This window comes from Suricata suricatta, chromosome 10 (assembly GCF_006229205.1).
Source record: "Suricata suricatta isolate VVHF042 chromosome 10, meerkat_22Aug2017_6uvM2_HiC, whole genome shotgun sequence".
NCBI lineage: Eukaryota > Metazoa > Chordata > Mammalia > Carnivora > Herpestidae > Suricata > Suricata suricatta.
The window spans coordinates 47,471,965-47,488,017 of NC_043709.1; the positions used below are offsets into that span (position 1 = coordinate 47,471,965).

The window sequence follows — 16,053 nt, forward strand, 5'->3', positions numbered from 1 at the left end:
TATATTGGAGTCTTTTGTGGGTCACAGCTAATAATAGCCTATCTAATCGAATATTATGTTTGAATTGCCTCTTGAACCACTAAAGGGAGATATCAAGGAAACAAATGGACATGTGAATCTCTACTTGGAAATAGGGATAAGGGCAGGAGATAGATAAATGAAGGTGCTAGGCATGTAGTTGTTATTTAGCGCCATGTGACTAGATGAAACCACACTAGAAGGAATGTAAAAAAGAGCAGAGAAGAGAGCTCAGGATGGAGTTTGGGGGAACTCAGATACTTAGAGGTTGAGCAGGGGAAAAGAAGGTATCAAAGAGATTCAGAGTGACCAGTGAAGTAGGAGGAAAACCAGAACGGGGTGTTACACAAGACCAAAGCAGGGAAAAGGAATTCAAGAGAAGAGAGGAGTTGGATTGTGTTGAACATTTGTGAGAAGTCCTGCTCTTAAGCTCTTCGGGACCTACAGAGCTCCTTCTGTTCCAGAGTCAGCACCCTCACCCTCTATGCTCCGGGTTACTGAACTTCCTTTCCCTCTGTCTCATATCTCAGGCTGTGCTCTCCTTACCTCTGGTTTCACCTACGTTGCAACCTCCACATGAAACACTGCTGCTCCAGATCTGGTTGTGGGGCCCCTGCACTATGCCCCCCAAGGAACCCCACACTTCCCCTATTGAATTAGTCTGTCCGGGCTGCCATAACAGAATGGCACAGACTTGGAAAACAGAGGTTTGTTTTCTCACAGTTCTGGAGGCTGGAAGTCCAACATCAAGGCACCATCAATGTTTGTCTCTGGTGAGGACTCTCTCCCTGGTTTACAGACGGCCTCCTTCTGGCTGTGTCCTCACATGGCCTTTCCTCTGCATGAATGCAGAGAATGCTCTGATGTCCCTTTTTCTTATAAGGGCATCAGTCCTATAGGATGAGGGCCCTACCCTTACGTCCTCACGTAGCTTTTATCACCTCCTTAAAGGCCTGATCTCAAAAACAATCAATTGGGGGTTAAGGCTTCATCATGAAAATTGGTGGGACACCATTCAGTTGATAACACCCATCAAACACGATTTGGAAGATAACTTGTCTAGTCCCTGTTGGACTGTGCAGACAAGTCCAGGCAACATGTATATTCCATTTTCTATTATCTACAGATAGCACGGTGCTAAAAATATTTACGGACCAAATGAATGAGATCATGAATGCAGGGTCCACCTCTGCTATACCATCTGGCTAACCCACATAGCCAGCCAAGGCTTTACCCTGATTGGGAATTCTCCCAGGGGTGTCCCATTTTCAATGCTCAGTAAAATCTCACCCATTTGGAATAAATGGAGGGAAGTCTAGGGTGAATTAGTGAGAAACTATAGAATTTTAAAAGTTTTGTTATTTTCAGGGAAGCTCTAAAAAAAAAAAAACCCTTCATATCTGAAGTACTGCTTTGTAATTTGTTCACTAACTGCCTTCCAACAAATGTTGTTACAATTGTTTAAAATGTGATGAAAAAGCCCTTTCTCTAGTAAATGAAGTGATCATCCCCAAATGAGTTTTTACTATCCCTTTATTTTGTACATTCTACTAGCTACATACAGATAAGGTAAACATAAATTTAACCAGGTCTCAAAAAAAAAAAAAAAAAAAACCCCACAAAGTAAGTCCCAAATTCAGGATTCCAAAGGTCTCTACACTTTAGGAAAGCTAAAAATGATGAGAAGAGGGGGTTGCAGATGGGCTCAGAGCTGCAGTATTTCAAAACTCTGTCTTTTGCTATATAAAGTCAAAGTAGTGAGTTTGATTTATAGATATTAGGATACTATCTTTAGAAATAGGAAGTCAGCAGTGGTATATATATTCTCCTTCCTCTCTTGAAGATTACACGCGCACACTTTTTTTTTTTTAAGATACAAAGATGATTTGGGAGCATAGAGAGAAACTGGCTTTTTTTAGGATATCGCATTTCTAGGTTTTCCTAAACTCTAAAATATGTTAGGAGGAAAAATCTCTGAAGTTCCTACCAGTCACTGGTGTTAAGCCCTCAAGGATGCCTTTCTTCCTCTTTTTAAAAGTAGAATGTGTTTAGGTAAAGGCTGACTTAGGGTGTAAATGTCTAGTTGCAGTTAGAGAGACAGAGAGAGAAGAGGCGCTCAGTTCCCCGAGGCTTCCAGTTTTCTCTGTGGGGCCGGATTAGGGCTATTATCCCAGAGGTTGCTCAGTGAGGCTCAGTGACATGTGACAAACAAGCTGACTCACAGCCCATGCTGACACAGGGGATAACAATAACACCCGAGCTGCCACACCCAGGCCGGTCCCCTCCCTCCAACCACAGACGTGTCGAGGGGAAACATGGCTCTGAGACACAGCACAGACAATACCTCTGGCTTTAAGGATCATCACACAGAGCTAATTTCCTAAACAACTGTACCGTCTCCCAGAGAAGGGCCATACCCAGGGAAAAAACTACACCTGGATAGTTATTTCATTTTAGCACAGCCCCGAAGCAACATTCCCTTGACTCCTTTGACCCTTGGCATAAACGCAGATTTGTGGATATTTTCTATTCAGGGGCGAGCTCTTGTGATATCACAGAAAGAAACAAGCATGGCCGCAGGATTTGAAGAGATTGCCCAGAATCAGTAACACCCAAAAGGAAAGAGTACAGTGTGCCATGGGCTAGTTCAGGCGTAGCCTCTTTCTTCAGATTTATTGATAATTGTTCTCAGAGAAAAGTCCCTAGCAAAAGCCACCTTATAACAAATATTCTTCTCTTTGGCCCACAGGCAGTTCCCCAAAGTAGCTGTAGCCTGCAGGCCCTGAATTATAAAAAGAGCCTTCAATTTGGTCACAATACAGAGTTTGAAGGTAAGCATGTGCCATGTTTGAATTGAGAGAGAGTGGAGGTTTGGGGGGAAACCATTGCATTTGGTGGATATCTGTAGATGAGCGCAGTATCGTAAACGTCTGGAAGCTCATGGCAAGGTCCAACTGGCCCCAGAAAAGGATTGTGGGTCTCTCTCGATCACAGAGTCTGAGACGATAAGATGTACACTCTGGTCCTGGCAATATCCCACAGATAAGATTGCCTTTCCTTGGCCTGATGGAATAAGAGAGACCTCGGTACTCTTCAGGCTGTGAGGATAACGCCCATGTGCGCACGCACAAACACACACACACTAGTCCAGCCTTGAGTGTGCACTGGCCCAGCTTGCTAAAAACAGTAATCCTTCTTTTCCATTGGCCTGGGAGTCTCTTCTTCCTTCTCACTGAATTTACAGGTTGTGGAGACTATTAAACTTATTTTTATTTTGCTTCTATCTGATAAATCACAATCCTGTCCGGGGAGAAGCGCGTTCCATCAGCTCCCCCTTTGGAAATAGAACACCAGTCTTTAGCCAGAGTATACTCACAAACGCCTTTAGGATTGACTTGCTTTCACAGGTTCATGCTTTAGGCCTTCGAGTTTTGGTGCAGTGGGAGCACAAGCACCTACTCACAGAATTGTTGTGAGGCTTGAATAAGAGGAAACAATGTATATGACAGAGCTTTCTAAACTGGGGGGAGGGACAGGCTTGGGAAGTAACAGTCATTAATAAGACCCATTGATCAACAGCCAAATGTATTCATGTAGATATAAGAAGAGAATTCTGGGAGCATACATTCTTGGCCATTTTCTAGTGGTATGAACTTTAATGAGCTCATTAAATTCTTCGGGGCTTGATATTCTTACCTATACTATTTAAAAAACAACGTCTATTCTTATCTAGGTGTCGCGAGAGTTAAAAGTATACCCTCTTACACTGAGTGTGATGCCTAACACATAGTGGGTGCTTTCTAAACGGTAGTTATGGCTGTTGTGTTCACCCAGAAGACACCTGTACAAATAGAGTATTTCTTTCCTCCCTAACTTGCTAGCATTCTTCCCTACCCAAGAATTGAATCCCAACCTCAGTTATTGCTATGTGTGTGCAAGACAGTGGCCAATGAGACTGATGTTTGGGGCATGAAAATAAATAATTCATGGACTTCCCTTTGAACACTTTGCTTGCATTTATATACAATTGGTATTTGAATTTCCTAGATTGAAAACAGAATAGGTTCCAAGAAACTAAAAAGGGGGGGGCACAAACCAAAACTAATGAACCTTCCTAATACAGTTTGGTAAATTTTCTATCAAAAAGGTAAATGGGAAATGTTCTATATTAGGCCTACCAAATGATACACTGTAACTTTCAACTTCTAAAATTAGTAAAGGAAAAAAGTCCCTAAATTCTTTCAATAAATAAGGTAGCTATCAGACCCATATTGTGGTCTGTTGAGAGAGAAGAAAAGAGGAGCATCAGGAGACAATGTATGAGCTACAGGGAATAGTCTTCCATAAGGTGAAGATGTCATCGTAGGACCTGGGATAGAGCCACGGTCCAGATTTGCAACCACACAGTTATATGAGGGCATCTTGTCCCTCTTCTCACTGGAGTAGCTTGAGACAGAACTAAATGAGTTCCTAGATGAAGTTATGTACATGTCTGCTGTCTGCACCCCAAGAAGCTCATGGGTCCAGGGACCAGAGTCCTCCATGGCTGGACTGATGCTGAATTCCATTCTATCCTTCAAAGAAAAGAGGAGCTAGTTTTGAGAAACCAAGGAGGGAGGAGTTAGAATTGCAGTAGATTGAAAACAACAACAGCAGCTGTGTGTCTCCTCCATTCCCCAGGGTCAGAGCTCCTCTCTGTCTCTCTCTCATACTCACTAAAAGGTGATATCCACTCACTCTTGCCAGGATAGTCCCATTTTGGTGCCATTTTTGTGAGCGCAGATAACATGACAGTGCGGGGTGAGGTGCTGCCTAACTTTGTCCAGGAACGTAGTAACCTGATACCCAGTTTAGGAGTTTCTGTTTTAACAAACCTGAATGGAGCTTTCTTATTTGTCACTTTGCAAACAAACATATGGAAAAACCAGAAACACTGTGGAGACTGCAAATAGATCTCACCTCCCACATCAGCCCTGATCACTGAATCCTGTGTAGAGAATGGCTGAGACCATGTTCATGTTGGTAGTGGTTTGATCTATGAGAGAGGTTCGTGGAGGGCTCTCAACGTGGGGGCGGGGGGACCCAAAGAATGTATTTGCCATCTTTGAGCTACAGTTGTATTAAATAGACACACAAAATAATCACATGTGTATTACTAGTGTTAGTGTCACCTAAAAATTGATATCCTCCACAGCATGTTCATCTTTGGGTTATCAGTTGTTCCTTCAAACACACTTGCTCCACATCCAGAAAGGTATTGCCCATAGGATTTTCTCAGACGAAGTTTGCATTACTTGGTGTTTCTACACTACCTGGTCTGAGTGTGTGGCTGCTATAATTTTCCATCTCTCTCTCTCTCTCTCTCTCTCTCTCTCTCTCTCTCTCTCTCTCTCTCAGACTTTGTATCCACAAAAATCTCACCTGAATTATATTTCTGGGTTGGAGAAATACCTCTGGCTGGTTATAAAAATTGATAACTCTCTTTATTTTAATCTCATACACTTGTCCTTGATCTCTTTCTTTTAGGTTCATTGGCTCAATTTATCCTATGCAACCCTAACCTGATAAGGTACACTAATCTGTGTGTCTAACTGTACTTTTTGCATCTATTTCTCAAGATTGTGATTTATTGATTTTCTTTGGCACCTGCTCTCTTAAAGTAAGTCTATGGTCTTTGGGTCCTTTAAGACCACACGCTTGCACAAGCAACTGCCAAGTTAATGACCTCACTGACTACAGAGCATTTGCCCCAGGCTCCAATAACCACAGCATCCATACTGGCCATCAATAATTCTCTGTGTGTTATTGTTCAAGTCCTGCTTCCCAGGAGGGGCTACCCCATGATGTGGGGCAGGAAAGACCAGCTTCTAGGCAAACTGCCAACAAAAGTTCATAAGAAACTGACCCATTTCAAAAACTTCTCCTTTCCTAATTAAAATGACTGCTACCTCTGTAGAAAAAGTCCTTTGAACCTTCAAGACCTTTTCAGACTCTTGCCTAACTTTGAGCAGGTACCAGACAACAATGCAGTTATGTTTTAGGGCGCCCACAAGTGCAAGGAGGCAAAGAGGAAACAGAAGAGGGATTTGACAGGTGACAAAGCCATTTTCCCTTGTGCCAAAACTGTGCTTGCTTTCCATAAGCTATGCCTCTGTTTGTCTCAAGTGCCAACCAACCGCACACTGCCTTATACATACAGGCAGCCCAGAGGGGGCACTCCCAGCAGCGAGAGAGTACATAGAGCTTGTTAGCTTGAAGGCAGAGAAATGAAAATAAAATAGCTCTGTGACTGTCACCTGGCCCCTTATATAAATCTGGCTACTTGAGTGTACTTCTTTAGAGTCTTTCTGCATGTCTTCTTATTTAAAAAAATGACAGTAACCATCCAATGGTCCCATCACTGCCACCAAAAAAAGAAATCATGAAAATGAACGCAAAACAGATTATCAAGTAAAAATTAAGCCTGCCTTTGGCAGATATCAGGGAGAGTAGCTCCCAGGTTGTCCAGTATGATTAAATGGATAAACAGCTATCAGAATGGAAGAGCAAAATGGATGACTAATTTGATTCAGAGAAAAATGAAGGCATATTTCGCAGACAGATTTACCTTCCAATCTTCCATGTGGGAAAAATATTTTGCTTTCCTTTCATTTTTTTCAGCCACTTATGACCAGTACACAGTCTCTCAAATTCCCATGATAGGATTATACCACTATAAATAGACCTTGGAAACTCCACTCTGACTTTTAGACCCTGCCATTTAGATTCAGGAATTTCCCCCTCTCCTTCCTGATATTTAAAAAGAAAAAAATCCTTGCTATGCTTTTTTGGTCTGTGAGTTTCTCTTCTACATGATTTCCATGCCAAGTGATGAAAAGTCTGCAGGAGGAGAAAGAATGCAAAATTGTGTATAGTTTCTTAAAGTGAACAGAAGCATTGGAATAAATGCCTATATGTGATCCTCTGAGCCAGTCAATAATTCCAGGCACCTACAGGCAGCAAACATAAATTTGATAATCTGAGAAGACCCTGTTCTAACCACTGGACTATTTAAATTAATTTACAGTGTGCTTAAACCATACATCCTATTCAAGTTACAAACAAACAAATATGTAATGCTAACCAGGTCTCCAAGAGATGGGTTCATGAAGCTCTTACCCTCTCAGAGGAGGTAGCTATGGGCTTATTGGAAAGCTAATTAACCTTGAATTATGCAGATGAATTCTTGGACACACTTGTCTTACAAGAAGGAATAACAGAAAAAATACCAGTTCATTGTAACCCAGTTTTAATGGGGCTCAGTCAAACTTAAAGGGAAGATTAAGATTCACAAGAGACACAACTATTATACCAGAATCTACCTGAAACTTGAGCTTTAATAAAAAGGGGCTTTGCCATTTCTCTAAATTACTGATGAATATTATTTTGGGGGACTACACTTTTATTCTCACTAGGTAATCTTAGCTTAAACTCTTCCATTGACACGTACACATATGAACTGTGTGTAGAGATAGAAGCCCATTCCTAGTATTCCTACACCCAGAGCCACAGTGAGAATGTCTAATCCTGATTGTTTGATGCTAATTTGGTAGGTTAAATAAATTGTTGTCAACACAGCAGTTGTGTGCTAGATTGTAAACCCCCTGCAGACAAAATATAAATAATGTATAGTCGAGAGGTACTTATTGTTTTTAGTGACAATGAGGGTTGGATGTCTTCAATATTTAACCATTATTCTTATCAAAAGCATTAAAAGAGTTGTTATGATATAGTTTTAAATCTCTAGGAGACATAACTTTTAAAAATTTTTGATAAAGTTAGCAGAAAAATCATTAAATCCAGAAAATAGAATGAGCCCTGGATTCGGTAGTAAAGACAGGAAAATTTTCGTGGGATTGATACAAAGTGGTTCTGATAGGCTCGTTAAAGCAAAAGACTAAATATAGGGATGAAGAAAGCATGAGTGGGGTCTTATGGTGAAGCCAATCTACACTGTGGGATATAAAAATCCTTTCTGTGTCTGAAATAAGGTAAGTCCAGGTTAATCATGAGCATATGGTTGTATTTTTCTTCAGGGTACTCTGGAATAAGGAAAGAAATATTTGCGTGTAGATGCAGAAGGGAAAAGCTGCTGACTCTCCCTGGCATCCAAAACTGGACCAGAGGGCATGGCACCTATGAGCCTAGATGTTACTGCTACCATCTATGGATGTCACAGCTTATGATGCCCGTGACGGTGTGCTTTCTAAATAGGTATGGGCTACCCTCTAATAGATTCAGATCTGGCCACTGGCCATACGGCAGACAGAAGAGGCCAATAAACCTCTGTAAGTGGAGGTCTAGGCTTTTATCTCCAGTGTTTTGACTCCAAGTAACATGAAGAAAGTGGGTAGTAGATCCTCCTGGCGCGTTTTGCTGAATAGGAAGAACAAGTCAAACAAAATAAATAATGGCCTTCCTCTCAGTGACTTGGAGTAGTCACTTCAAAGGCACCAAAGCATCCTTCCCTGGCTCCCTCCCATTCCTGCTGCAACCGCAGTGGTTGCCTGTTTACAGAAATAACCCTGAAGGGAGGGGCTGGGAAATGAATGTGAGGACTGCCGACTGCCATTGCGGGCTGTGCTTCGTCATTCCCCACACTTTGGAAAGTCTCGGTTACTCAGAAGTTCCAGCAAACCTTGTGGGTTATATTCCTGTTCCCAGTGTTCTCTTCAAGATCTGCTACTCTGTCCTTCAGTAACGGAGAGTCCTTTCACTATCCCACCTTCATATCCTTCCTGGGTTCTGACCTTCAAGTCTCGCTCAGTATTGCATCCAAGTGACCACATTTTAGGGACTAAACATTCCGAAATGTAATTGTAAATCGTATTGCCAGGCACTCAAGGTGCTAGTCAGGTAGGTCTAACCTTTAAGAAGTACACTCACCACCATCTAGAAAATGAGCAAGACGTAAATACTCTAAGGGCTAAATTTTGTCAGCAGGAGCTTTTTTTTTTTAATGTTTATTTATTTTAGACAGAGAAAGAGAGCACGTGGTGAGGAGCAGAAAGATCGAGGAAGACAGAACCCAAAAAAGCAGGCTTCTTGCTGTCTGTGCAGACCCTGACATGGGGCTCGAACTCACGAACCATGAGATCATGACCTGAGCTGAAGTTGGATGCTCAACCAACTAAGCTACCCAGGTGCCCCTGGAGCTTTTTTCTATGGAAAAATTTTGTTTAGAATACCCCATACATGGTATTTAATACTTTAGAATATTTCTAAATAGGATAGCATTAATGCTAAAATGGATATAAAGAATTGTGCATTTTTTAGATTAAAAAAAAAAAGACACTAAGAGATTAAGTGACTTGCTCAGGGTAATTATACTCCAAAACTCCTTTTATGTTAATATTTAATTAAATAATTTATTTAATAAAAATCAAAAACTTAAATCCCTATGTATATTTTATCATTAAGCCTGTGGCTCTGACTCCAGTCACTGTGTGAAAACCACACTGTACCAGGCGGTCCTTTCTGCTCAGGATGGTGTTTCCTCTCTTTCATTCAGGAGATGGTTGGTGGAAAAAGCAGACTCTGCCCATAGATGGTCAGGGGGTAGGATTTTCCTGCTGCACAAAGAGAACTTGTGCAAGAGAGAACCAAGAAAAGGATTCCTCCCAGATCAAGCCTTCCTGGAAAATTCCACTGTAATCCGTAAATCAGAGAAAGACTGGAGACAGGCCCAGTCTTAAAGTATAGTGGTCCATAACCACTGCTCAGTTTGCCCACCTTGCATCTAGCGGGAGATAGCCAGGGAGTCCGCTAATGAACTTTGTCTTGCTTAAAACAACTGCTGTCATGGCCACCGTTTTCCAGGCTCTTCCAGGACTTGGAGAGGGCTTCAGGGAGGAGAAAGAAGGCCCCAGTGCTAAGCGTGACATTTTCTGAGGATTCTGAGCACCTGGAGAAAGCAAGAGAGCCACGGTGGCCTCTCTGGTCTTCTTCCATTCCCACCCTCACCCTTGCTTCTCCCACCCACTCAAAGTTTCGCAGGAATTTTTTGGCTTCCTAATTTAACATCCTCTAGGGTGCCTGGCTGGCTCAGTCAGCAGACCCTGTGACTCTTGATTTTGGGAGTTTAAGTTAGAACCCCATGTAGGGTACAGATATCACTTTAAAATAAAAAATAAATCTTTAAAATAAAGAGATAAAATAACATCCAGAGAAATTCCCAGGAAGCTGCCACACCCCCAATTGTCTCTATTTTCCTTGCCTTCCCAGCAAGTACACAGAAGTTAAGAAAAGACTTTCACTTCGAGTGTGGAAGATAAGATCTTGAAATATTAATCATTGTGTTCTCTTTCTTTCCAGCACTTCCTGACCTTTCCCCTAGTGGGCAGAAGGATCTACTTTGCAGAGGAATTCATGATGTTGTGACTGGAAGGCTGAAAGGAAAGGTTAGTTTTCAGAAGTTTTATTTCCACTCAACACAGATCAGAGAGTTGAGGCTAACACACAGATTAGCGGTGGTCAGTCCAGGCAGGCTTCCTGCTCCCACCCCGACCCGTTCCCTTCCTGGCTGCGTGGGGCCTCCCGCCCTCCCAGGACATGTCCCCCTCATCCCACGTGATCCTCCCCTGACCCGAACAGCTGCTAAGCCCTCCCGAACTGCCCCCCATGTGGCCGGCCCTCTGTCCACAGTCCAACAGCACTTGCAAAGCTGGACTCATTGACCCCTTGCAGGCGTTTGTGTTGGGGAAAGACCCAGCCTAGTATGCCAGTGGATGAGGGGCTAGGGTGGAGGAACTTACCCCATAACACAGCAAACGGTGGTGGGTCTGGATGGACAGAGTATTTTTAAACAGTTAACACACACACACACACACACACACACACACACACACACACACACACAAGTTTCCGATGCCAGGCTTTCTAAATCCCAAAGGATTCTGTGGAGGTGTTTGCTAAGGTGGATTGTGACCCAGTAACGGTGGTGGTATTCACTGCTGGCCGCCATTAATTGGTCTGTGCCAAGCCAGCAGCGTGTGCTTCCAAAACATTATTTTATTTCATTTTTATGACAACCCAGCGGCGTAGATACTATTTTACAGATGAAGGAACAAAGACGCCAGTGCTTCTGACTTTAACCACTGGACAATGCTACCTCCTAATGAGAATAAAGACACTACTTTCCCCAAATACTCTACTTCCTAAAATATGTTTTTAAGATAGATTCTATTTTAAACAAATGTAAGAAGGTATATTTTTCGTTAGAACTTGAAAGTTTCCCCCCTGAGTAAACTAAAATTTGGCCTACCAGGTAGTTTAAGACTCAGCTTCTAAGTGGGCTAATATGTTAATTTGATACAAATTTGTACAAGGAAGGGTCTCATTGGTCCCTCAAATGAAGGCATAAGAATCAAAAATTATTCTTTAAGGAGCTAGTCAAAGTGGCCATGGATCTTAACCTCCTCTTCAGGGCATGGAGGTTCTACTAGCTTGTCCCTTACAGCAAATGGGTCCTGTCACCTCTCCCTCGACACCTGCTTCAGCAGTCCTGGGAGGCAGTAAGCTCTTGGAGAGTTCGGCCAATGGCAAGAGAGTGGCGAAGGAGACGGGCTCCTCCTTGGTGTTCACGCACTGTCCTTCCCAGGGGAGTTTTTTGGGAATGATAACAACTTCCATGTCATAAGTAAAGAGGACAGTTCTCCATGTGACCCTCTCCCCTCTCAACACAGGTTAGTGCAGCAGAAAGAGTGGGTAAGACTGATCAGGTCTTAAGGCTAATTTTAGGAGGTTTGGGGTTATTTGCCAATTAGGTCTTTTGATTCGTTTTTCTGTGTACGTAAAGCAACATATTTCTGCACCATTTAAGAGAAAAGAAAATTAGTGTGAGCTGCCAACAGCTGGCTGACAACCTTGATCCCTGGGTGTGTTGGAACTGATCCAGATTTCACATAAGGAGTTCATTTTTGGTGAATCAAAAAAGGGAAAGAGTTGGCCCAGATCCTGTTGCACACATTCAGGAGCAAGGATTCGCCATTCTCTTCAGAAATTGCTGGAGGGTGGCTCTGCGGGTCCACTTGTCTCTCCACCTGATGCGAGAAGGACCGTTCAGCCGCCTGGGGTTTTCCTCTGACAAGTCTGTGATTCAGAGCAGCAATTAGCAAAGGTTAATTCCTCTTTTTCTCCAAATCCCTTTTATAAAGATCTATTATTTCATCAGATTCCAGATTTTTTTCATAAGCTGCTTTTTCTTCCTCATGAATCCTTCGCACCCTCACTTTGAGTTTAGTTTCTAGAATGAGGCCGAGTTTACTAGCATAATAAAGAACTTCATATTTGTTGGAGAATGAAATCCTCTTATTTTCCTAATCTGTGACTCACTATTTCAGAATAATAAAATTTCATGTTTCAAAATAGTAATAACCTTTATTTTCAATGTAACAAGTAATCAATGTAAAAAATAAACAATGCAGGAAGGGATAAAGGAAAAATAAATCATCCCAAATCCCACCACTGGAGAAAACTAATCATTATTAACATTTTAATGCATATGATTTTAGTCCTTGTTTTTCACAAATTACAAGTTACTTAATAATTTGATTTTTTTTACATTTTGAATGTTAGATGAAAATAGAATAGATAAATGTCACTGTTTATAAGAGGGGCAGAGTACTGCAAAATATAAACATGCTTTAACTTACCTATAACAATGGATATTTTTGCTACTATACATACTGCTACAGTGAACTGGTGCATGCATTCCTTGCTCACAAGTCTAATGATTCCTTGTGATAATTATTCCTTGTGATAATTCCTATAAACAAACTTTACTAGATCAGATCACACACTTTTTTTTTCAAGGCTTCTGATACATATGGCAAATTGCATCTCTCCCCAGAAAACTTGGCCTCATTTTCAACCTAATTTCTTTAGAGTGCATATTTATTTATTTATTTATTTTTGAGAGAGAGACAAACAGAGCAAGTGGGGAAAGCACAGAGAGAGAGAGAGGGAGACACAGAATCCAAAGCAGGCTCCAGGCTCTGAGCTCTCAGCACAGAGCCCAACATGAGGCTCGAACTCACGAGCTGTGATATTATGACCTGAGCTGAAGTCAGACGCTCAACCAACTGAGCCACCCAGACAACCCTAGAATGCTTTTTGAAATAAAACTCTCACAAATACTAAGTATAATAGGTCTTTTTCAAATTTTTGCTCATTTGAGAGATAAAAAAATGATACCTCCATATTTTTTATTCTTTTTAAAGATTTTTTTAATTCTATAATTAATTTACAATGTTAGAGTAGTTGCAAGAGTACAATATAGTGATTTAACACTTATGTACATTACTCAGAGCTCATCATGCTAACTCTACTTTTAATCCCATCCACCTATTTCACCCATTCCCCCACCTGTCTCCCCTCTGGTGACCATCAGTTTCTTTTCTATAGTTAAGAGTGTTTTTTGATTTGTCTCTTTTTTGTTTGTTTTGTTTCTTAAATTCCACATGAGTGAAATCATGTGTTATTTGTCTTTCTCTGACTTATTTCACTTGGTATTATACCCTCTAGATCCACCCATGTTGATGCAAATGGCAAGATTTCATTTTTATGGCTGAGTAATATTATATACATATATAATATATCACATCTTATTTATTAGCTCTATGTAATATAATATATCACATCTTATTTATTAGCTCTATGGATGGACACTTGGGTTGCTTCCATAATTTGGCTATTGTAAACAATGCTGCAATAAACATGAGAGTGCATATATCTTCTTGAATTAGTGTTTTCATATTCTTTGGGGAAAAAAGTAGTGGAATTACTAGGTCATATGGTCATTCTATTTTTAATTTTGAGAGGAACCTTAATGAGATTTTTCACAGTGGCTGCACCAGTTTGCCTTCCTACCAACCATGCAAAAGGGCTTCTCTTTCTATATATCCTCACTGATATCTGTTGTTTCTTGTGCAGTTGATTTTAGCCACTCTGACAGGTGTGAGGTGATACCTCTCATTGTGGTTTCAATCTGCGTCTCCCTGATTAGTGCATCCTTTACATGTGTCTGTTGGCCATCTATGTGTCTTCTTTGGAGAAATGTCTGTTCACATCTTCTGCCCATTTTTAAATTGGACACGTGTGTGTGTGTTGTATAAATTCTTTATATATTTTTTGATACTATCCCTTTATCTGATATGTCATTTACAGTTATCTTCTCCCATTCAGCAGGTTGCCTTTCAGTTTTGTGGATTAGTTCCTTTTCGGTACAGAAGCCTTTTATCTTGATGTAGTCCCAATAGTTTATTTTTGCTTTTGTTTGCATTGCCTCAGGAGACACATGTAGGCAAATGTTGCTATAACCAGTATCAAAGAGGTTAACCCCTTTGGAGTAAAAAATCTTCTAGGATTTTTATCAGGTTTTTTCGGTCTCACCATTAGGTCCTTAATCCATTTCAAGTTTATTTTTATATATGCTATAAGCGGTCCAGTTTCATTCTTTTGCATGTAGCTGTTCAGTTTCCCCAACGCCATTTGTGAAAGAGACTACCTTTTTCCCATTTCTCATTTATGACCCCTTTACCAAAGATTAATTGACCATACAATCATGGGTTTATTTCCAGATTCTCTATTCTGTTCAATTGATCTGTCTATTTTTAGCTAGTATCATAATGTTTTGATTACTACAGTTTTGTAGTGTATCTTGAAATCTGGGATTGTGATACCACCAGTTTTGTTCCTTTCTTCCAAGATTGCTTAGGCTATTTGGGGTCTTTTGTGGTTCCACACAGATTTTAGGGTTATTTGTTCTAACTCTGTGAAAACTGCTGTTGGTGTTTTGATAAGGGTTGCATTAAGTCTGTACATTGCTTTGGGTTGTGTGGACATTTTAACAATATTTGTTTTCCCAGTTCATGAGTATGGACTATCTTTCCATTTGTTTCTGTCATCTTCAGTTTCTTTCATCAATGTTTTTATAGTTCTAAGAGTACAGGTCTTTCCCTTTGTTGTTTAAGTTTATTCCTAAATATTATTTTTGGGGCCATTGTAAAGGGGACTGTTTTCTTAAATTTTCTTTCTGCCATTTCATCATTAATATATATAAATTGGTTGATTTCTATATATTCTATATATCTTGTGACTTTATTGAATTCATTTGTCAGTTTTGGTAGGTTTTATTTGGTGGAATCTTTAGGGTTTTCTATGTATAGTATCATATGATCTGCAAATAGTAAGGCTTTACTTCTTCCTTACCAATGTGAATGCTTTTTTTTCTTTTTCTTGTCTGAGTATTGTGATTAGGACTTCCAGTACTATATTAAATAAAAGTGGTGAGAGTAGACATCCTTATCTTCTTCCTGATCTTGGGAAAGCTCTCAGGTTTTTGCCATTAAGTATGTTGGCTGTGGGTTTTTTTATATATGGCCTTTGTTATGTTGAGGTATGTTGTTCCCTCTAAATCTAAGCCACTGTGTCCTTGTTGATTTTCTGTTTGAATCATTTATCTGTTGATGTAAGTGGAGTGTTAAAGTCCCCTACTCATATTTACTTTATTACTATCAATCATATTCTGCTTGTGTGTTATTTATTTGGGTGCTTTCATGTTAGGTGCGTAAATATTAACCATCATTTATATCTTGCTATTGGATTGTTCCATTTATTATTATGTAGTATCTTTCTTTAACTCTTGTTACAGTCTGTTTTAAAGTCTATTTTGTCTGATATAACTATTGCTACTCTGGCTTTTTCACTTCCATTTGCATGGTAAATGCTTTTCTGTCTGTTCACTTTCAATCTGCAGGTGTCTTTAGGTCTGTAATGAGCCTCTTGTAGGCAGCATATAAATGGGTCTTGCTTTTTTATTCATCCTGTCACCCTATGTCTTTTGATTGAAGCATTTAGTCCATTTACATTCAAAATAATTATAGATAAGTATATACTTATTGCCAGTTTGTTACTTGTATGGTTGTTTTTTTAGTTCTTCTCTGTTTATTTCTTCTCTTGCTCTCTTCTCTTATGGTTTGTTGGCTTTCTTTAGTG

The 16,053-nt window shown here is 40.4% G+C and overlaps 1 protein-coding gene across 2 annotated transcripts in view; it reads left to right on the top strand.

Annotated features, from left to right (window-relative positions):
• Positions 1-16,053, top strand: part of LOC115304892 (E3 ubiquitin-protein ligase ARIH2-like) — a 144,151-nt gene that overhangs the window by 77,447 nt on the left and 50,651 nt on the right. Inside the window, exons 3-5 of one of the 2 annotated variants that reach the window (XM_029955230.1) lie at positions 2,768-2,849; positions 8,094-8,271; positions 10,372-10,457. Coding sequence is in view for 1 of the 2 variants with exons in the window: in XM_029955228.1 (XP_029811088.1) it covers positions 2,768-2,849; positions 10,372-10,457 (168 nt within the window). In the remaining variant the exon portion in view is untranslated. The remainder of the gene's footprint in view (positions 1-2,767; positions 2,850-8,093; positions 8,272-10,371; positions 10,458-16,053) is intronic. The other variant, XM_029955228.1, reaches the window with a different exon arrangement.